Raw genomic sequence first — 23,263 nt, 5'->3', positions numbered from 1 at the left:
GTATGAGAGTGCGTCTGAGTTTATAGAGTGAAATTGGACAGCAGACCGGCTGCTGAGGGCAAGGTCCCAAGTGAGAGTATCCAAAACCCAGCTAGGGAAAAGGGGGCTGGTACCCAGGACTCCAGGACCATCAGCCGAGTCCGTGAAATACCGAGAAGGGGCTTGGAGACACAAAAGACAGAAAGCCTACCTAGAGACAGGCCCAGAAAAGAGAAACTTGGAGATAGGGAGGCACACTTTGATCCAGGTAGGGAGAGAGACAAGTCCACATGGTTAAAACCTACGACTGTGGAAACATCCCCATCCTGGTTTGTCTTTTTACATGTTTAGCCAGTGGCAGTGTCTCACATGACAACCTTCTTCTGAGGAACACACAGTGCTTTGGACATAATGAAATAGGTAATTTGCCAACTTTACTGACATCCAGAAAGAACTTCCTCTTAACGTGCTTGCCAAATAACTCATGACTAGTGGATTTATCTATTTACTGTAGCTGGAAACTGTTACCCAGAAATTGTGGGTGTCAGCAGGGCCAAGCTTGTAAGGTAAACAAAGGTAAATGGGATGTTTCTCTGGTGGCAGTTTTTAGGCTGCATGTTCTGCGTCCCTAGTATCTCTGTCTCTCTCCTATAAATCTATCTTTCTTTCTGGTTCTCTATGTACATATTTCCCTCAGTGAGGACGGTTGTTACATTAAAATGTCAGTCAAAGGAAAATAGCCTTCCTATCTTATAAAATACCGGAACAGTGCCCACACCACACCACACACAGGCCAACTCCTTTCCCCTGGGGACCCCCAGCAGTCATCAGTTCACACAGCCACAACTACACAACTAGGAGACGTTACTGACACATGAATACTTGTTAAAACCGCGTGTTCTGGGGGCCTCTGGGTGGCTCAGTGGGTTAAAGCCTCTGCCTTCGGCTCAGGTCATGATCTCAGGGTCCTGGGATCGAGCCCCACATCAGGCTCTCTGCTCAGCAGGGAGCCTGCTTCCCCCCTCTCTCTCTGCCTACCTCTCTGCCTACTTGTGATCTCTCTGTCAAATAAATTAATAAAATCTTAAAAATTATAAAAATTAAAAAATTTTTTTAAATCGCATATTCTGTATTTACATCAAAATATGCTCTCTATTCACATCAAAATATGCATAATGGAAGTATTAAGTAAAATTTTTGTCATAATATTTTGTTAGAAGAGTGTTTGTAAAGTGATGTTTTTCACTCAAAAGCTGTTTCATTAAGCTTTATTTCCTCAACTTGATGTATATATACACCTTGAAGATTGTCAACTGATCTTCATTAGCTTTCGAGTTAAAAAATGATCACGTTTCTATAGTATTACTTCACTCAGTTTTCACAGGAACTCTGAGATCAGCCCTCAGGTGTGAAATAATTTTATAGACCCTTACTTTATAGATGAGGAAGTGCAAATTAGAGGTTAAGTGACTTGCTCAATGTCATTTCAATGTATATTCACCTTAAAGTAGATTTCTTTTTTTTTTTAAAGATTGATTGATTGATTGATTGATTTGACACAGAGAGAGAGAGAGATCACAAGTAGGCAGAGAGGCAGGCAGAGAGAGAGGAAGGGAAGCAGGCTCCCTGCTGAGCAGAGAGCCCGGTGCGGGACTCGATCCCAGGACCCTCAGATCATGACCTGAGGCAAAGGCAGGGGCTTAACCCACTGAGCCACCCAGGCACCCTTAAAGTAGATTTCTAAGGAAGATTTGAAGCAGCTAAGAGCAGACAGTGACAGCCCCCTCCCCGTCCCTTCCTCAACCCCCCACCCCACCCCCAGCACAAAGCTCTGCTGCTTCTTTCATGTGGAAACAGCTGTGGCTCCAGCTCGGAGCCGAACAGGACCACCCTCGCCGCACTGGCCTCGGCTTCTGCGTGGTTGCTGAGTCTCCGTGACAGCCTGTTGATGTTGGAGGCCCCGGGGCTCCCATGGTGACCCTCTGCCCTGCTCCTGCCGCCCCGTCCAGGATAGCTTCTGGTCTTGGGGCTTTAAGTACCACCTGTAATGACAGCGTTTCTCCCGAGCGTCACTGTCGTCCGCTGCCTGTGGGACGGCTCCGCTTGGGTGGCTGCCAGGCGTCTGGAGCGTTGCTGGCGCTGCTCCGAGCCTCCCCCGCCGTCCCCAAGTCTTCTCGGTGTCTGGGAAAGGCAGCTCCGTCCTTCCCACTGCGGATCTGAAGCCCCAGAGTCACCTGAGATCTTACCTCTCACTGCCCTGCAGGAGGATCTCCCACCTCTGCCTCCGGCGTCTGTCGGAAGCTGACCCGCGGACCCCTGGGCCCTCCTTGCTCCGCCACCGCCAGGAGGATGGCCGCCACATGTCCCCTGTGCTGCTCCACGGGCGTCCTGACGCCCGTTCCTCAGCGTGTTCTCCACGGAGCCCTCAGGGTCCTCCACGCACCAGCCACGTATAGCCCAAGGACCAGAGTCACAGTCATGCTTGCCACTCAGTAGGCTCTCCCGGTGGCCGCCCCAGTGTCCCCCCCCGCCCCCCCATCAGTTCCCCTCCCGCACCCAGCTACACTGGCCTCCTTTCTGCTCCTTCTCAGCCTTCTATCCTAGGAGCAGTGCAGCGTTTGCCGCGGAAGGGCCTTTGTGCTAGGACGCCTCTGCCTGGCTGACTCCCAGTTGTCGCCTCTGCGGGAAGGCCTTGCAGTGACCATGCTATTTAAAACTGGGCCCCCCTCTTGCCCCATGCCGCCTTCTGCTCTGTTTCTGTCTCCAGCACTTACCCTCCATCCAACATGCAGTGTAGTTTACATGTTTATGTCACTTACTTTCTCTCTGGCCCATCAGAGTCAAGGTTCCTTGAACACAGGGACTTTGATTTGTCTTGGTCTCTGAGGTATCCCCGTGCATGTAGAATGCTGCCTGTCACATAGTAGTACGCAGTCAGTACCAGTAGAATGAATGAATGACTTGGGGCATGTCATAAGATACGGGATATAAAGGGTTCAGCGCACACACCGCACCATGTAAATCATGAATGCTAGCCACTGTCAAAATATGTACTTCCTGCACTTTTTTTTTAAAAGATTTTGTTTGTTTATTTGACAGACAGAGATCACAAGTAGGCAGAGAGGCAGCCAGGGAGAGAGAGAGGAGGAAGCAGGCTCCCTGCAGAGCAGAGAGTGGGATGTGGGGCTCGATCCCAGAACCCTGCAATCATGACCCGAGCCGAAGGCAGAGGCTTTAATCCACTGAGCCACCCAGGCGCCCCACTTTCTGCACCTTTTTAAACATAAGATTTATAACCGAGTTTCTTGGTGGCCAAGGCAAAAAAGGGCGACTATCCTATTACATAATTCTCATCTGAAGAAAGTGTACTTGCTCTGCAGGGGAAATATACGTCTTTCCCTATTATGCATTCTAAAAGCAACGTGTTACTCAGCACTTAAATGCGGAGAGCGCCAGCATGGGAAGCATGGTTCCAGGGTGCTGGGACAGGGCAGCTGTCTCTCTCTCTGCCACCACCCTGCTTGAAGCAGCCCTCCCCTCCAATGTAGGCTACCAGCTGGCTTTCTCCTTCCCTGAACGTAGCTGAGCCAAGGGCAGCAATGGGCATCTACAGAGAGGGCTTTTTTTTTTTTTTTTTTTTTTTAGATTTTATTTATTTTACAGAGATCACAAGTAGAGAGGCAGGCAGAGAGAGAGGGAAGCAGGCTCCCTGCTGAGCAGAGAGCCCAATGCAGGGCTCCATCCCAGGGCCCTGGGATCATGACCTGAACGGAAGGCAGAGGCTTTAAGGCACTGAACCACCCAGGCACCTCCAGAGAGGGCTTTTTATCTGGTAAATGACAAAAGGAGGACAAGAATCAGGCCTTTTCTCTATAGCACAAAGCACATCAGGGTTGTCTGTTCACAGTTGCAGAGGACATTGAGTTACCAAACACCCAAGTGAATAAAATAATTATTCACTTAACACTAAGTAGCTTATTTCTAGTCTTATCTTTCAGGCAGTACTCCTTTAAAAGACTCAACCAGGCAACAGAATTTCTTTACAGGAAATACATTTTTCAAAATGCAAATCAGTGTTTGCACATGGCTCATGTCAGGGTAAGCTGTTACGGAAAAAAAAAATTTATCCTCTACTGGAGCACCAGTAGTAACCTTTACATTTCGAATATAGTTACTTAAAAAGAAAAAAAAAGGCAAGATGCTAGCATATTTAGGTTCTCGCTGTTAGATTTGCCATAGCGATTACTAATACATCCGTTTATCTCTGGTGTCTGCTTTACAAAGTCTTCAGAGGGGGCACCTGAGTGGCTCAGTGGGTTAAAGCCTCTGCCTTTGGCTCAGGTCATGATCTCAGGGTCCTGGGATCGAGCCCCGCATCAGGCTCTCTGCTCAGCGGGGAGCCTGCTTCCTCCTCTCTGTCTGCCTGCCTCTCTGCCTACTTGTGATCTCTGTCAAATAAATGAACAAAATCTTAAAAAAAAAAAAAAAAAGTCTTCAGAGTTCATCTTTTTCTGTCAGAGCTATTCTGTAAACTACTCAGATACCTTATTTTTGTTGTTTCAACTACTTTTTTAATCTGGAAAGTAATATATTAGGGAGGTAGTCTCTGTCTTAGAAAAACTGTGTTCAGATGAGATCTTTGTCTTGGATTAGTCTGCAGTATGCATATTGTGTTTAAACCTAGCGAAGAGAATGAAACGCTCCAAACAAGAGCCTAGTTTTCTTTTGCATTTCTTTTCTAAATTAAACTCGATATGACTGTGGGAAAATTAGTCTGGATCCTGACATGCTTTATTATGAAGCCGAAGCATACCATTTATAGTGGGAACTTGATTGTTCCAGAAGAGTTTTGTAAACATCCAGATAGGTTAGAAGTTGGGATTATGTAACAGATTTGACTTTTTGCCCACTGTTAGTATGCGTAGCTATGGAGACCGTCTTTCTGCAGTTCTTAAAAGGCCTGAGTCACTTGAGGACACCAGTTCCCTACTGCATTATAGATGAGAGGCTTGGGGCTTCCTGGAGCCAGAGTCCCTTAATTATGCTCAACTGCCTCCTGCGCCTGGCTCTGCACCCTGGCCATTAATGGGACCACAGACAGAATCTAAACTTGAAAAATGTTTGGCTGCACTGACCATTTGAAATCTTTTATATCTCTTATAAGTTGTAGGTCACTTAAAGGTGTTACTTGAGAGAGGTTTTTGTTCAGAGAGCTTGGCTTTTTGAAAGCCCCGTCCTGTTCTGAGCAGGAGTGAAAGTAAAGTATTTGCAGTTGAAAACACTAAATTCTCCTGCCTAGGAAAAACCGAGTGGCTTGTTTGAACCAGTAGGAAAGTTCACTCTAAGTGCAGGAACTTCAGTTGACGTGTTAGGTTTTACAGAAACCCAAGAATTGTCTTTACCCCACCCCTTGCTTCTGTGACTCTGTGGGCTGTCGTCATGAGTTTACTATTTTTATAACCTATGACCTATAACTTTTTTTTTTAAAGAACTTTTTACTTTGAAATAATTTCAAACAGAAGAGTTACAGAAATGGTACAGATTACTTGGTTATATTCTTTACCTCAGATCACCATTTTGTAACATCGCCACATTTGTATTTTTTCATTTTTTTCTGTGTATATATATATATTTTTTTTTCTCTGAACCATTGGAAAATAGATTACATGCATTATACCCCTTTACCTCAGTTCTTCAGCTTTTATTTCCTAATAACAAGGGTATTCTTTTCAAGCCACGGTGGTTTTCAAATTCAAGAAATTCGGTATTCATATACTGCTTTCTAACTAACCCTACAGTCCATATTCATTCCTTTTATTTATTTGAGAGAGAGAGAGAACAAGAGAGCGTGTGCCTGGGGGAGAGGGGGCAGAAGGAGAAGCCGACTTCCCCTGAGCAGGGAGCTTGATGCAGGGCTCGATCCCAGGACTCTGCAGTCATGAACTGAGCCAAAGGCAACATACTGAGCTACCCAGGCACCCGTGCTCTGTTAATAGATCTTTTCCAAGGATGCTTTCTTTTCTCCTTGCCGGGTGGTTTTTTGGTTTGTTTAACATTAAGATGTAATTCGCATACCATACGGTTTACCCATTTAAAGAATACCATTCAACTTTTTTAGTATGTGCACAGTTTTGTGTGACCAATGCTACTAATTTGATCTTAGAACATTTTTATCCCCAAAAGAAACCTCTCACCCATTTGCAGTCATTCTCCTACTGCCCAGTCCGACCGAGGCAACCATCCACTATACACTTTCTGTCTCTAGACTTGTCTCCTCTGGACATTTCATAGAAATAACATGAAACAGGGGCGCCTGGGTGGCTTAGTGGGAGCCCACATCGGGCTCTCTGCTCGGCAGGGAGCCTGCTTCCCTTCCTCTCTCCCTCTGCCTGCCTCTCTGCCTACCTGTGATCTCTGTCAAATAAATAAAATCTTTAAAAAGGAAAAAAAAAAGAAATAACATGAAACAACAATATAGGGCCTCTTGTGTCTGGCTTCCTTCGTGTAATGTTTCTTGAAGGTCATCCTTGTTTTTGTGTTTATCAGTGCTTCCTTCCTTTTTATTGCCAAGTAATGTTACATTGCGTAGCTAGGTCTCATTTTAAATGCCTTGCTTTTACATTCCCCAGATGCCATCACAAAAAAAAAAAAAGAAAGAAAGAAAAAGGTACACTCTACTTACAGTAGATGTGTTCTCTAATGATGTGGTATCTCAGACAAAGGCCCTTCATGTGATGCTCAGGGCTGGCCGGAGAGTTCAGGCAACCCAAACAATAGTGCGTCATGGGATCCCTTGAAAGGGCCTGGATTGATAACTGCCAGTAGGGAAAACACTGTATGATTAGAAAATAAGACCGTTGTTTAAAAAAAAAAAGAGTGGGGGGGGCGCCTGGGTGGCTCAGTGGGTTAAAGCCTCTGCCTTCGGCTCAGGTCATGATCTCAGGGTCCTGAGATCGAGCCCCACATCAGGCTTTCTGCTCAGCAGGGAGCCTGCTTCCCCCTCTCTCTCTGCCTGCCTCTCTGCCTGCTTGTGATCTCTGTCAAAATAAAACAAAATAAAATCTTAAAAAAAAAGAGAGAGAGGGCGCCTGGGCTGTCATTAAGCGTCTGCCTTAGGCTCAGGTCATGATCCCAGGGTCCTGGGATTGAGGCCTGCATCAGTCTCCCTGCTCAGCACAAAGGCTGCTTCTTCTTCTCCCACTCCCCCTGTTTATGTTCCCTCTCTTGCTGTCTCTCTCTCTGCCAAATAAATAAATAAAATCTTTTTTTTTTTTTTTTTTAAAGAGAAAGAGAAAAGAAAACAATTGTCTCCCTAATATTTTGTAATAACAATTCAGATGGAACTAGGGTGCAGTTCATTGCTTTTTATTTTTTATTTTACTTTCTTTTTTAAGATTTTATTTATTTATTTGACAGAGATCACAAGTAGGCAGAGAGGCAGGTAGAGAGAGGAAGAGAAGCAGGTTCATTGCGGAGCAGAGAGCCCGATGCGGGGCTCGATCCCAGGACCCTGGGATCATGACCTGAATCGAAGGCAGAGGCTTTAACCCACTGAGCCACCCCGGCACCCCAGTTCATTACTTTTTAAAAGAATAGCTTTATTGTGTTGTTATTCACATACCATAAAATTTACCCTTTTAAAGTGCACAATTTAAAATTTTAAAGTGCAATGGGTTTTAGTATAGTCGCAGAATTATGTAACCGCAGCCACTATCTAGTCCTAGAACATTTTCAGCACCCCAAGGAGACATGTACCCATCCATAGTCATTCCCAGTTCCCCCTCCCCCACCCTGGCAACCGCTGAACTACTCCATCTCCCTGTGGTTAGGAATATTCTTGACAGCTGTTGTAAATGGAATCCGTTTGTATTTTTGTATTCAGATTGTTCATTGCTGCTGTGTAGAAATACAGTTGGTGTTTGTGTATCGGTCTTGTTCACTGCAACCTGCTGAACTTGTTTTTTCGTTACAGTAATTGTTCAGTGAGTTCCTTAGTATTTCTGTGTATGAGAGTGTGTTGTCTGAGTAAAGAGCTTTGCTGGGGCACCTGGGTGGCTCAGTCAGTTCAGCCTCGCACTCTTTTTTTTTTTTTTTTTTTTAAAGATTTTATTCATCCATCAGCGAGAGAGAGGGGGAGAGAGCGAGCACAGGCAGACAGAATGGCAGGCAGAGGCAGAGGGAGAAGCAGGCTCCCCGCCTAGCAAGGAGCCGGATGTGGGACTCGATCCCAGGATGCCGGGATCATGACCTGAGCTGAAGGCAACTGCTCAACCAACTGAGCCACCCAGGCGTCCCTAGCCTTGCACTCTTGATTTCAGTTCCTGTCTTGATCTCAGGGTCATGAGTTCAAATACCTTTTATTTCTTTTCTCTTATCTAATTGCTAACCTGCCATTTTTGAGCATAGCTCTTACAGGTACAAATATTCTTTCATTTTCAGGCAATTCAGATATTTTATAAACATCCACAGATTTGAAGAAGAGAAGCTAAGATTCACATTTTTTAGTTTGTACAGTCAGGGACTCTAGACCATGAAAAATTACGCTGACTTGAAAAAAGGAAAGAACAGGAAAGAAAACTATGAATGGATAAAAGTTGAACATTATCCAGCATGCCAGGGACCAAAACATCACCTTAACCTCTTCTTCACCAAAAATTTCAGCTTTGTTTCTAGAAACTTTCCTGTATGGGAAAAGTGGAAGGTGGTAGAAATAAAATTGGCAAGGATTCACTTTACCAGTAGCTTTTCCGCAAAGTGGAAAACAACGTTTTATTTTACCTTCAGTGTCATAATGAAGGTAAATATTGTATAAATAAATTCTTCTGACAACAATACATTTATTAGTGAGCTAGATAAACTTAGAATGCTGTCAGATTGGACAGACTAATTACCAGGTGCAGAAAAATCTGCAGTAAGAGAAGGAAATGAAATTAGAGGGGACCTCAGTGTAATGTAAATTCCCTTGGATACCATGAAAATTGAGCCATTGAGGGGCGCCTGGGTGGCTCAGTGGGTTAAAGCCTCTGCTTTCGGCTCAGGTCATGATCCCAGGGTCCTGGGGGATCGAGCCCATCGGGCTCCCTGCTCAGCAGGGAGTCTGCTTTCTTTCCTCTCTCTCTGCCTGCCTCTCTGCCTACTTGTGATCTCTGTCTGTCAAATAAATTTTAAAAATAATAATAATAAAAATTTAAAAAAAAAGAAAATTGAGCCATTGAAAAGAATAAATTTAACCAACTTGAAGAGTCATTACCTTGGAGCGGGAAAATACCTCTAAAAGAATGTTCTACACAGTCCTTCCTTAGTCACCTTTTTATTTATTTATTTAAAGATTTTATTTGTGTATTTGACAGACAGAGATCACAAGTAGAGAGGCAGGCAGAGAGAGAGGGAAGCAGGCTTCCTGCTGAGCAGAGAGCCCGATGCGGGGCTCGATCCCAGGACCCTGAGATCATGACCTGAGCCGAAGGCAGTGGCTCAACCCACTGAGCCACCCAGGCGTCCCCTTTTTATTTTTTATTTTTTATTTTTTTTCCCCCTTTTTATTTTTTTTAAGATTCTATTTATTTAGGGTTACCTGGGTGGCTCAGTGGGTTAAAGCCTCTGCCTTTGGCTCAGGTCATGATCCCAGGGATTGAGCCCAAGCCCGGCATCGCATGGGGCTCTCTGCTCCATGGGGAGTCTGCTTCCCCCTCTCTCTCTGCCTGCCTCTCTGTCTACTTGTCATCTCTATCTGTCAAATAAATAAATAAAAATCTTAAAAAAAAAAAAAGATTTTTATTTATTTGACAGAGAGAGAGAGATCATAAGAGAGCCCGATGCAGGGCTCCATCCCAGGACCCTGGGATCACGACCCGAGCCCAAGGCAGAGAGGTCCAATGCACTGAGCCACCCAGATGTTTTTTTTTGTTTGTTTGTTTTGGTTTTTTTGAAGATTTTATTTATTTATTTGACAGAGAGAGTAAGCACCGCGCACACGCACACAGACATACTCACTCACTCACTCACTCACTCACTCCGGGAGAGGGAGCAGCAGGTTCTCTGCTGAGGAGGGAGCCTGATGCAGGGCTCAATCCCAGGACGCTGGGATCGTGACCTGAGCTAAAGGCAGACGTTTAACTGATTGAGCCACCCACACCTCTCCCTGCCCCCAGTCACTTTCAATGAGAAAACATATTAACACTTTTTTTTAAAGCACATTGGCAGGGGTGTGGAAAAATGGAACCCTTGTCCATTGTCGGTGGGAATGTAAAATGGTACAGCTGCTGTGATAGCATGGCAGATTCTCAGAAAATTATACATAAAAATTACTGCATGATCCAGCAGTTCCCCTTCTGGGCATGTACCCCTCAGAATTTAAACTGAGGACCTGAACAGATACTTGGACACTCATGTTCACAGCAGCATTAATCACAGTAGCCAAGAGTGGAAGCAACTCGAGTATCTACCAACAGATAAATGGACAAACATGTGGCCCATGTACAATGGGGTATTATTCAGCCTTAAAGAAAGAAGGAAATTCTGGCATATTCTGCAATATATATGAATGTTAGTGACACTACACTGAGTAAAATAAACCAGCCACAAAAGGACAAATACTGAATAATTCCACTCCTCTGAGGTCCCTAAAGCAATCTAATTCATAGAGACAGAAAGCAGAATGGTAGTTGCCAAGGGTTGGGGGAGTGGGGAGGGTAATAGAGAGTCAGTATTTAATGGGTATGATTGCAATTCAAGGAGATGAAGAAGTTTAGGAGATGAAGTTTAGATGATGGTGGCACAATACTGTGGAACTACTGCACTGAACTGTGCACTTTAAAATGGTAAATTTGTATGTGTATGTTATTATGATCATTTTTTAAACAAACAAATCTTTTAAAAAACAATCATGGTAACATACACGGTACATACATACATGGTAACTTGCACTTTAAAATGGTAAATTTGTATGTGTATGTTACTTGGGACTCGATCCCAGGACCCTGGGATCACGATCTGAGCTGAAGGGAGACACGTAACAGACTGAGCCACGCCGGCGTCTCTGTTACCATGATTTTTAGAAATTAAAAAGACACAGTCTAACCTTTGAACTTGAGATACTATGCTGTGCTTTGGCTTTAAAAAACATTTCATCCAGCCCTTGAGAATCATTTGGTCTTTCTATTCTGTGGATCCCTGATTGGGGCCCTTCTACAATAAGTAAAGATCTGGAAGATAGGACTATTAGAAATAAGGAGTAAATCCAAAAGAAATAGGACCCAAATAAATCTCAGAACCTTTTTCTCAGTGAATTTTGTTACCATGAAGATGTGATTCCCTGGATCAGTTGCTTTTGCCACTTGCTCTTCCTGCCTCGCTGAGATTTTATCATGTAGTGCAGACCCTGAACATCTCAGTCCTTCGTGAACCAGGGAAAAGGCTTCTTGCAAACAGGTCAAACTGGTGCTTTTTTCTTTTTTAAAAGATTTTATTTATTTATTTGACAGACAGAGATCACAAGTAGGCAGAGAGTCAGGCAGGGTGGTGGGGGGAAGCAGACTCCCTGCAGAGCAGAGAGCCTCATGCGGGGCTCGATCCCAGGACCCTGAGATCATGACCTGAGCCGAAGGCAGAGGCCCAACCCACTGAGCCACCCAAGCACCCCAAACTGGTGCTTTTGAAACATGCTTTTTCACTGTAATGAAAGCAGTATGCTTCAACCTTCTGATGCTGTACTGTAATATGATATAATCAGATAAGAGTCTGGGGTCTTACAAACATTCTGTTCTGTATTTACAGAGCTGATGTGAAGGCTGATGCCTCGCTGTTTTGCGTAGGCCCTGCCTAAGGATTTTAAAGATCTTCTTTCATTATTCAGGTCAATCTTGGAGAAGGAGGGACCAAAGTCACTTTTTAGAGGCTTGGGTCCAAATTTGGTTGGAGTTGCGCCATCAAGGTAAGCATTAAACATTCAGCTGGCTTGCTGCATGGAATATATAATACTCCTTTTGTACTGAAGTGCAGTACTGCTAGATGGCCAGTTTCTTTTCTCTGTGGGATTTGCCTAGATGCATTTGACATACGGAATAGTGACAACTGCTGATGCGTCTTTTGGGGTGTGTGTGTGAGAGAGAGAGAGTCTAGTTATTTTATTCTTCAGTGAAAATTCGTCTACTCGCATCTCCTGGAATCTTTTTCTAAAACAGTCACCTGCTACTTCAGATAGCAGCAGTGGCCAGCAGTGTTGGCATCACCTGGCGCTCGTTAGAATTGCGCCTCTTGGACCGTACCCCAGGCCTACATCAGCATCCGCATTCTAGCAAGATCCACAGGTGATTCATAGGCACTCGGTAGCACTGAGCTGAAGCAGTTTTAAAGGCTTCTGGGCTTTACTTTATTTAAAACATCCTTATTTCTGTATCTCTTGAAAGCTGTTGGATAAACGTGAACAGTGAGAGTGTGTGTGTGCAGCCTGTTGCTGAAAAGTGGATAAGAAGCTGCTTCTCAAAGTTTGTGTCCTGGGTGGGGAGCTAGGTGGCAGGGGTAGGGCACTGACATTACTTTATGCAATACTGCGATAGACTTCAAAGAGAATTCATCTTGGTAACAAACAGGAAAGTGTTGTTTTCTGTAAGGTGAAGGCTGGAAGCTCCCTGGGTTCTTGCAGATTTGTGTTCTAGTTCATACACAGATCACCTGAGGATGTTGTAAGAATTAAGATTCTTAGTTAATCCTTTTGTTCCTTTAAAATTTTGTAGCATATGTGTTTCCTCTATTTAAAAATAAAAGCACTAGGCTGTGAGATTATATGGGGTCCGCATTATAATAGATGGCGGACGTACTGCATATGTATAGTAAATAAAACCGAGTTGTATGTCCTTGTGGACACTACTCATTTGGTGACACCTGTGAATCTGATGTAGCTTCCTGGCCGCCACACCCATTTAGAACAGTCGGGACCCGGAGAAAACAGAATACTGTTATGTAAGGCAGTAATGACAAGTAGTCCAGAGCCTAAGTTGAAAAATACATTCCATGATTGATGCTTTGACCAGCCAAAATAAAGAGGCATTTCCCCTGGCATTGCTGGTGAAGGAGCAGGGAAAGTATGAACCAGCACCTACTCCCCAGCCCCAGTAAGAAAGAAGTCAAAAGAAGGGAAGCAGACCAGAGCCAGGGCTTGGGGGGAGGGAGGGTACCTAGACTCCACCTACAGGAGCTGCAGGGTTGGGGGAGGCCAAGGCGTATTTACTGGTGGAAGCTTGATATGAAAATGTGCGTTTGATGGTTGTTCCCTTCTTGATCCTGAGTCATAAAAAAAAAAGGGGGGCCAAATTACATATGATATAGTCACTGTGGTAGAAGGCGGGTGTGGTGTATTTTAGAAGTATTACAAATTTTAGAAGTTTCAGTATAGATTTTGGTGCTTAAAGAATTGACACCCAGGACGAAGAAGAATATACATGGATTTTGTATATTACCCAAGTCTCCTCCTCCTTAGTTACCATGGCCGCTTCTACCGTCACGGAACACGTTCTGAGGGACAGGCAGGAGCTTTCTGCAGGGGCCTGCAGCAGCTTTTGGTCTTACAGACAAGGTCAAGCTTTTGGTTACATGTGAACCTCCTTTCTCATAGTTTCCTCAATTTTTCAGAGGTTGCAGAGGGATGTGTGTAGTGCCATGCCAATGTCCGTAGCGTTCTCTCTTTCTTCAAACAGGGCTGTGTACTTTGCGTGTTACTCCAAAGCCAAAGAGCAGTTCAATGGCATTTTCGTGCCTAACAGCAACCTTGTGCACATTCTCTCAGCTGGCTCCGCAGGTATGTGACCCCCGTGAGTGGAGAGGAGTTTCTCACTCTCCCAAAGCACGTGTTGTGCCACACAGCTTTTTCCAGGAATTAGAAATTAGCTCTCTGCTGCTTCTGCATCTGAAAGCATTTTTCTGACGCTTTATGTCAGAACTAATAAAAACATGAATGTTTGCGAATAGTTTGTAACTCGGTTCCCTTTTCTTTGACAATTAAAACTTTTATTCTGCCTCAAAATTTGCCTGTGCTCATGCATGCTGCTGGTGAGTGTTATGTTTCCTTTAAAGGAATATTAATGTGTTTTCATGTTTTTCTGTTTCATTAAGTTATTTTAAAGATGGAGCTTTTTGTGTGTGACTCTCCGTGGTGTCCAGCGTCCCCTGCGGACAGCTGGCATTTGTATCCCCAGCTGGGTTCTGTGACGAGGGCTCGGGGCTGTGGAGGAGATCTTAGGTGGGCTAGTGCCAGATCAGGTAGTACAGGAGTCTCCCCACTTACTATAGAAAATTCATAACAGGATTTGTTCCCCCAGAAATACTTGGGAAATAACCATGGACTTGTAGGTTGCTGAGAGAAGGCTCTGTCTGTCTAGGTACCATTTTGTGTCTCTTGTAAATAGAAGAGTATTCTGGAAAACTTAAACAGGCACTCTGTGGAACTTGGCTGCCTCCTGCCAGCCTGTAAGGTTTTGTCTGCCTCTGTGACTCCAGATAAAAGTTCTCTTATCCTATCTGAGTAGTTACAGGTCACAATTACTAGACCCCAGGTAGAAGATGGCATATATATACAAAGCCGCTTCACACAAGAAAGGAGTTTCTACCAAACACAGAGCTCTGAGGAGGAAATGCAGAGTGGCGGAACAAACAGGTCGGCCCTCATTTGTGAGGGGGTAGTGACTGAGCTGTAAGCTCTAAGCCATTAATTGGTTTTGTGACTTTTGCAAAATTAACCTAGAGGAAACATTGACAAATAAAGCAGGCCTGGAGGGAGTTCCCTAAGTCACTATCTGGGGTCCCAGTTAATCTGCTTAGGACTGTGGAGGGGATGAGGCATTCAGAGCTCACTGGGTGTCAGGCTGATACCACTGTACCGCTCGCTCTTTCTGGTTGGTCTAGAACAATGAGCAATATTAAGATGAGGAAAACTTGAAGAATGGTTCCTGTGAGCAGCTCAGTCTTTAAAACTTCCCATTTCCTGACATGATTAGTGAGCTACTAAAATGCGTATGTTCAAGTTCCAGTAAATTCGGAGATTTGGTGGCTTCTGTTTTAAGTGTGATATAAGGCAACCTTTTGGATTAGATAACCAACTTTTTAAAACAAATTATTTCTGGACCTGAAGCTTATAAATTGAGTTTTAGAATAGTTTTCAGATTTATCATAGGAATTGCATTTACAGAAATACCAACAGCACCATCTACAGGTTAGAAAGACTAGACTGGGCTCTAGAAAATGGAGATAAATCTTTTAGGTCCAGCATATCAAAAGATGTTACATTTTAAGGGACTGCACCTTCCGTCTGCAGTCTGGAGCTGTAACTGCTTCCTACTCTTCCATTTTTATTGTGAAGCCGTTTAAATCCTGATCTCAAAGTTTATCATATGAAATAGACAGCTTTAATAAGCCTGTGTTCAGTAATGACATTTTCTGTTTCTTTTTTTTCTTCTTCTTCTAGCTTTTGTCACAAATACCTTAATGAATCCTATATGGATGGTTAAAACCCGGATGCAGCTAGAACGGAAGTAAGTTGTCAATTGTTCCTTCCTTAATATTCATGGAGATTTGCTGCTTCCTCCCAGCTCCAGTTGTGGGATGAGGTGCACAGAGCCCTGAGGCATCCCCATGCTTCTTTTCTCCCGAGCATAAGCTATACGTAGAAACACTTTCTGGTTTGAGCTGCATGCTGCCAGCCACTGTGGGGACATGAGGGCCGACGAAGTCAACACCCAGGGGGAGGCTGGAAGTTTGCCCACTCCTGACCTCAGATAGTTGGTGGGTCTCTGGTCTTGGCCGACCCCACCGGCAACTGGAGCTCTGTGGGCTCCTCCAGATGGCCTGTCTTTTAAGTGGGAAGATGCCAGGGAGGGTCAAATGGCAAAAGGTCATTTTAATCTCCAAGGCCCTCAGATATACTGGATTTCTGCCCTGAAACTCTGGCCCTTGGTTCTGAACGGTTTCATGCTGTGGATCCCTTCGGCAGCCTGGGGAAGCCTCTGCCACGGCTTTTCACAGTGATCTCTTCGAAAGCAATGGAAACTGGTTGTTGAAGTTGTCAGTGTTGTTTTAAAATGCAATATAGTCATAAGCTTGTTTAACACAGTAAATAACAAGATCAAGCAGTGATCTGTTATAACCCCCATAATATCAAAGACATCATGGTGATAAGGGACATTGTCATCAAGTCCTAAGAACCCTTGTGTAATGGTTTGGCCTGGAAATGCGGGGGAGCACTGGAGGCTTTCAGCTAGTCCAGCTGAAATCTAAGCAACCTGTAAAGAAGAGAGAGAAGCAGCAAGAATACCATCCCCCCCCCCCCCCCGCCAGGACGTGTAGCCACGGGTCTGCTTTGTTTTTTCTATTGGTGTCAGGTTCCATGTTCCCCCTCCAATCCATTCTGTGTGAAAGAACCTTCTAGAATCCATCAGATCTCATAATTTTGGACAGATTGCTAGCACATAATGCTTCGATGAATCTTGCTTACTCTGACAGTCAAATCCTAACTCCTGGGCTTAACAGTCAAGGTCCTTTGCAGTTTTCTAAAACTGTCCTGTGCTCTTAGTCTTCCATTTCCTTGAGTGTGCTGTCCCTCACCAGGAATCCCTCTCCCCCTCTTGTTGCTCAAGAACACCTACTTGTCCTTCAGGCTTCTGACCAGCATTCTCTCCTGGAAACCTTTGGTAATCACTCCCCGTTCCAGTCCTGGTAATCATTCCTCCCTAGCAGCAGGTACGCGCGCAAGTCAGCAAAGAGCCCGGACAGGCACTCTTTTAAATCTACCTCATAAGAGTCCATGCTCAGGACATAGTATTTTTTACCTTTTTTTAAAATTTTAAAATTTTTTTTAATTTTAGAGAAAAAGTGTGTGAGTGGGGGAAGGGGCAGAGGGAGAGAGAGAGAATCCTCGAGCAGACTCCCTGCTAAGAGATCATGACCTGAGCCCAAATCAAGAGTCAGATGCTTAACCAACCGAGCCACCCAGGCACCCGAATGCTCAGGACATTTTAAAGTTTTGTTTGGGGGGCTCTGTTAACCAGTCTTGAAACAACACGTATTTGTTGCATGCTTGCTATGTACTAGTCACTGGGGAAACAGCAGGAAATACGCCATGGGCCCTGCCTTCCAGAAGCTCACAGCTTCACCGAAGATAAAGAACTGTAGGCTGATGAAATAGGGGCCAGAACTGCTAACCCTCGAGGGTCCCTGATGCCGTCCAGGCAGGGCGGGCACAAGAGGGCCTCCTGTGGCAGAGATGTCCACCCTACTGTCTGAAAAATACTGGGAGCGGGGGGCTGTGCACTGCACGGGCTTCAGGCCGAGAACGGAGTATGTGGAAAATCTAGACACAAGCAGCCTCCGTTTCTGGGGCCCTGAAGGCAGGGAAGCGTGGTTGGAGTGTGCTGTGTGTGTGTGCGTGTGCTGGAGGAGGGGGGATCACAGGCAGCCAAGGCTGCAGAAATGCGTGGGTGGAGGGATACAGCCTTCAGAACCCTGGCAGGGTCTTGGTGTTTGGCTTCGGGCTCTAATTTGAGGGTTGAGGGCTATGGAGAGCCATGAGAGCCCGGGTTTGGGTGAGAGTGGGGAACGCTCTTCCCCCCAGGGGACATTTGACGGTGTCTGGAGACTTTTCCAGTTGTCACAACTTAGGTCGGATGCTTCTGGCGTCTGGTGGGTGAAGGCCGGGGTAATCCCAAACATGTTTCAGTGCAAGGACAGCTTCCACAGCAGAGAAGCATCTGCTGGAAAGTGTCAGTAGTGCCCAAATGGAGAAGCTCTCCATCAGAGGCTTTCAAGCCGGGCCGTGGTGTGGTTGGATCTGGAGTAGAAAGGCTGCTCCGGCTCGGGTGTGGAGAAGGAGCCTTGGAAACACGCCGTGAAGAAGGGAGAGCCTGTTGGGATGGGCTGGAGCTGGGGTCGCGCTGGGCTTCAGCCCCGACGGAGGGCTGTGTGGGCGTGCTGTCGGGCCCCGGGGTTCCCTCTGCGTCAGCCCGTTCAGGATCCTTCCCGTCACGAGCCGGGGGCAGCGAGCCTGAAGCCTTGAATTAGTTACTGTGTAGTTTATTATTCCATAAATCTAGAAATAATGGAACCAAAACACACCGTCTGGAGACTAGAGTTAGGAAAGCTTGCTAGTGTACGCGGCCTTGCGCTTCATGCCGGGTCGGAACGTTGGAGAGGCTTTTCCTGCGGCATTTTGGGACCGTGTGTTTGCGCCGGGAGCGTCGTGCCAGCTGCGTCCCGCTTTCCGCGCGGCCCTCGGCAGCCTTCTGCCCTCACAGCCGCGCTGCTCACAGGGTGTCCCGGTCTGCTGGTCTGCTCTGTTCCTAGAGACGCGGGTTGGTGGATGGTGTGGCTGTTACGGCTTCCTCCTTGGTGAATGTCTTCGTGCGTTCGGCGCCTTCCGAAATTCAGTCGGAGGCTGCAGATCGGTGTCCGCGACGCCTGCTGCGGACGCACGTACTGTTCTGTGGCCCGTCCCGTGTCCCGGCCGGCGGCCCCGGCTCAGCAGAACACAGGACACGGAAGACACGTGTCACCTGCCGTCTCATTCCTCCTTATGCTCAGCGCTCATTTCTTCAGCTTGATGCGGGAGCCAGGCTCCTCCTGAGTGCGCCTCGTAACGGCTTCTCGTTGATCTCCACAGAGTGCGAGGCTGCAAGCAGACGAACACGCTGCAGTGCGCGCGCCATGTTTACCAGACCGAAGGCATCCGTGGCTTCTACAGGGGATTAACGGCCTCGTACGCTGGTATTTCCGAAACGATCATCTGTTTTGCTATTTATGAAAGTTTGAAGAAGTATCTGAAAGAAGCTCCACTCGCCGCCTCCACAAATGGGACTGAGAAAAATTCCACAAGTTTCTTTGGACTTATGGCAGCTGCTGCGATTTCTAAGGGATGTGCTTCCTGCATCGCTTATCCACATGGTATGTTTTGCTTTTTCTTCCAGAACAGGAAAACAGCTGTGAGGTCCGTGTCATTGTCCTTACGTCTCGACCTCTGCCGCTCACGCAGATACACGCAGGCCCTGAGGTGACGGAGCGCGTGTCCGCAGGTGACGCGAGCGGCGGCCACTCGCCTCTGCTCAGCTCCAGCTACTTGGGGCCAGAAGTACTGTGCAGAGTGTGGGCCCCTTGTTGTAGAACTTCGGGTGTTTTCAGAGAAGCCAAAAGTCTGGATTTATTCAAAATTCCTCAATTTAAAAAAATAATATGGGAGCCAGCCCTCCCCCCCAAAAAATCTTGGCTTCCACTTCGAACGGAGTGCTGAGTGAGGCTACTCTTGCTAAGTCTATTTTTTAAGGAATCAGAGACCTAAAGTTCCACTGACCTACTTAAAAAAAGAATAGCTTGGTTTATTGTACCAAGAAAAACAGGTTTTGTTTTCAAAAGCTGCTGCACTGTCAGCTGTGACGGATGTACGCGGTCAACTCCCAAGCAGGTAATTGAGCCCCTGTCACGTGCTGGGGCAGTAAACGGCCTCCCAGGGCTGAGGGACGAGTTTGAGGGGCCCCCCGCGGGCTGGGGAGGCGGCCGCGTGTTGAGCCGGGACAGGTGTCAGGCCGCAGGGCGCCTGCGTCACGGAGGGCCCGGTGTGCAAAGGTTTGAAAATGCAGGAGGCAACTTTTGAGCTGGAGAGAGCTGCGGAGGAGGGTTTTAGTAGGAGAAGTTGGCAAGTACATAAAAAAAGAATCTTTCTGATGATTTGCCATGCTTAATACAAATTACACCTTCAGTGAAATTACAGCATTCACTTAATTGGGAATGGAAAACCACAAACAATCTTAAAATGAAGTCCCATTCAAAGTAAGTTTTTACAATCCCTTAAAATTTATTTTGTACTATTGTCTGTATATGTAATATCCCTAATTGACCATTTCCCAGAATTAAAAAATGTTCTGAAAGGATCGCAGCTTTTTATTGGGTCTAAGGGACTTCGGCTCTCCAAGTCGAGCTGCGGTGGCAAATACCCAGAGATGTACATTGACAGTTACAGAGCCGTGTGCTTTGAATGCTCTCATTGTATTGCTTGGTGATGCGGTCGGTTTGTAGCATAAAGTGTGTGTTTCTCTCTGCAGAAGTCATAAGGACACGGCTCCGGGAGGAAGGCACCAAGTACAAGTCTTTTGTCCAGACCGCTCGGCTGGTCTTCCGGGAAGAAGGTTACCTTGCCTTTTACAGAGGACTCTTTGCTCAGCTCATCCGGCAGATACCAAATACTGCCATTGTGTTGTCGACCTACGAGTTAATTGTGTACCTGTTAGAAGACCGTACCCAGTAACAGGCCAGAAAATTGTGCTCTAGAATAAAATTGAAAAACTCTAGAGAAATTTTTTTTTCCATTGATGTTTAGAGTGTATGAGACTAAAATAAAACAGGAAAGGCCATAAAATATGTGGCCTGTATCACCCATTGGACATTTCCTTTTGGATTCATGTTTTCTGGAAGGTTTAAATTCATTAACTTTAATAGTTAATTATAACTTTTGTTTTTTTTAACTTAAGAGGATTCAGGATTAAGCAGCAGCTAAATTAAATCACGCTACTTAATTTAAGTATAAATTTGGTTTGTGTCCTCTTTTATGCTCACTGTGCTATAAACTTCCTGTAGATACATCAGTGAAACATGACCCTAGAAATGCAGAGAAAACCCACAAAATCAAAATACAACTTGTTGTTTCATCTGACACTGCACTGCTGAACAGGTAAGATGTGTCACATTTTGGTGGCACTGGGTGGACCAGGAAAGACTTCTAGCCATTTTTCTTATCTGTACATTTCCAAGTCTCATGCAAGTTAAAAATTTAAGCCTTCAGGCTGCTGAGTTTAAAAAGTACAACTTTCTGGGCGCCTGGGTGGCTCAGTGGGTTAAAGCCTCTGCTTTCGGCTCAGGTCATGATCCCAGGGTCCTGGGAATGAGCCCCGCATCAGGCTCTCTGCTCAGCAGGGAGCCTGCTTCCTCCTCTCTCTCTGCCTGCCTCTGCCTGCTTGTGATCTCTGTCTGTCAAATAAATAAAAATCTTTAAAAAAAAAAAAAAAAAGAAGAATTCCGTTTTAAAATAAATAAATAAATAAAAATAAAAAGTACAACTTTCTGATGCTAAATATTTTGAACTGTAAACATTTTTCTAAAGTTATCTTTTGTTCCAAGTTTGAACCAAAGACAGGAATTTTAATGAAATGTTCACCAGTTGTCTTACTCCTGGACCTATTTCCAGAAATTAAGCCTGGTCAAGCCCAGGTACCTTGTAAGTGTCAGCTGTGAATGTGGAGTAGGGTGAATAATAGACCTTTCCTATCAAGGTCTTTAACCCTGTTCTTGGGTCCCTGGCACTGGCAGAGAGGGCTGTGACTCGGGTTGACTGCCCACCTCCCAGTTGACTTTTGTTCTCACAGGAGGTGTGTTTAAATACCCTAGTTCAAAAACAAACAAACCTAGGAATGACAAATGACCAGAATTTTAGCCACACCTCAGCGCTACCCACTTTTAAAGGAAATTTAGTAAGGGACAGAAGTCGGGTAAGTGGGATGGCTTTCCATTAGCTCTTCCACTGGAATTTGCTTAGTGTCCGTTGAGGTTAGTTTTCAGTCTGAACATCTAGAAAGATACTGGATTCTAGTAACTGATGCATTGTAGTGTCAGATTCAGAGGCACTGGTGGGGATGAGAGTAGGATATTTTCAAATTGTATTTAAAATGGAGTTTGATTTTGCTCACCTTTAGGCATGAAGGTTAGTTGGTGTGCTTGAGCTCACTGGCAGAATTTGCTTCAACTGTCCACAGCTGTGTAGAAGTCCAAATAAATCATTTTAGTCAAGCATCAGTGCTTGTAAACCACATGGCAGCCAAGAGATTGCTATTCCAGGAGCTCAGTTTAACTGTTTGATAGGATAACTGTTAGCAACATCTTCCTATTTTAGTATTTATATTAAAACCTGAATTTTTCCTCAAGATCTGAAGGTTTAAAAATTAGGTTGCTTAATATTCTCGAATTTGGAGTGAGAATTATTGGAAAATAATTTTCATTTCTGCATTCTTGAATTAATAAATTTGATGCTGACCTAGGATCGTTTTGCTCTCCGATTGCTTTTCCTGTACCAGGACATTGAAATGAGAAGGGGGAGTGCCAAAAGTTGGAAGAAAAGTAGGAAATTCTAAAGGGGCATCTCATATTTCAAATGGGAATTGTCACTGTTTGAGCTGTCCATGGCGAGGACCCATGATTTTCTTTTTATTATTATTATTAACATACAATGTATTACTTGTTTCAGGGGTACAGGTCTGTGTCAGTCTTTTTTTTTTTTTTTTTTTTTTTTTTTTTAAAGATTTTATTTATTTATTTGACAGAGAGAAATCACAAGTAGGCAGAGAGGCAGGCAGAGAGAGAGGAAGGAAAGCAGGCTTCCCCGCCGAGCAGGGAGCCCGATGCGGGACTCGATCCCAGGACCCTGAGATCATGACCCGAGCTGAAGGCAGCGGCTTAACCCACTGAGCCACCCAGGCACCCATGTGTCAGTCTTACACAGTTCACAGCACTCACCATAGCACATACCCTCCCCAGTGTCCATCACCCAGCCACCCTGTTTCTCTTGTGCATAAGCTCAGTCATTGGGATTTCATTATTTTTAAGTCCCCATATATATAAGACTTGGAAAAGCCCTCATTGCTTACCACTGGGTGCCAAGCTCTGTGTAAGATGTTCTGTATTTTCTCATGTCGGTTATTTCTGCCACAACCTCATGAGGCAGGTGTTACCATGATCCACATTTTACAAATAAGAGAGGCCAGAGGTTTAATGACTTGCTTGAGGTCTGAGAGGGATGGTAAGTTGTAAAGTGGCTGGTCGTGGGTTTGCAGCGCTTGGGTAGATGAACGTAAGTTAGAGGGGGCATCTGAGCCTGTGGAATGGTCTGACCAAAGCCAAGGTCCAGCAAACTGTTGCATTCACTCAAGGGTGATGAGCCCACAGGCACTACCACTGGTGAAGGTGCGATTGTACTGGTAACACCCAGGACACGGTGGTTGGGCCGCTCTTTGTCCGCCCTGTGAGTGGGACATATCACAGACTCTGAATCTTCCTTGGAAAGAAAATGGTACATAAAGAACCATGCCCCACATTCTAAGGGAGGTTTCACTGCTATTTGTTCATTTGTCGGAGAGCCCCTGCTTGGCCAAAGAAAGGCCTTGGCTCTGACCCATGTGGAAGAAATAGCAGCCCCTCTCGCCAGCGCCTGGGTGCTGTGCCCTGCTCGTTGCCCTCTCTGCAGCTCCTAGGAAGGCCGGGGACT

At 45.4% G+C, this 23,263-nt stretch overlaps 1 protein-coding gene across 1 annotated transcript in view; it reads left to right on the top strand.

The window, feature by feature from the left end:
* SLC25A33 (solute carrier family 25 member 33) overlaps window positions 1-20,533 on the top strand; it is a 36,527-nt gene extending 15,994 nt beyond the window's left edge. Inside the window, exons 3-7 of the mRNA XM_032302029.1 lie at window positions 11,834-11,911; window positions 13,674-13,774; window positions 15,437-15,503; window positions 18,623-18,903; window positions 20,055-20,533. Of these exons, the coding sequence (XP_032157920.1) occupies window positions 11,834-11,911; window positions 13,674-13,774; window positions 15,437-15,503; window positions 18,623-18,903; window positions 20,055-20,257 (730 nt within the window). The 3' untranslated portion in view covers window positions 20,258-20,533. The remainder of the gene's footprint in view (window positions 1-11,833; window positions 11,912-13,673; window positions 13,775-15,436; window positions 15,504-18,622; window positions 18,904-20,054) is intronic.
* Window positions 20,534-23,263: the final 2,730 nt, after the last annotated feature.

Source organism: Mustela erminea, chromosome 10, assembly GCF_009829155.1.
Source record: "Mustela erminea isolate mMusErm1 chromosome 10, mMusErm1.Pri, whole genome shotgun sequence".
NCBI lineage: Eukaryota > Metazoa > Chordata > Mammalia > Carnivora > Mustelidae > Mustela > Mustela erminea.
Note: the sequence above shows the minus strand (reverse complement) of the source record. Positions and strands in the feature narration are given on the sequence as shown.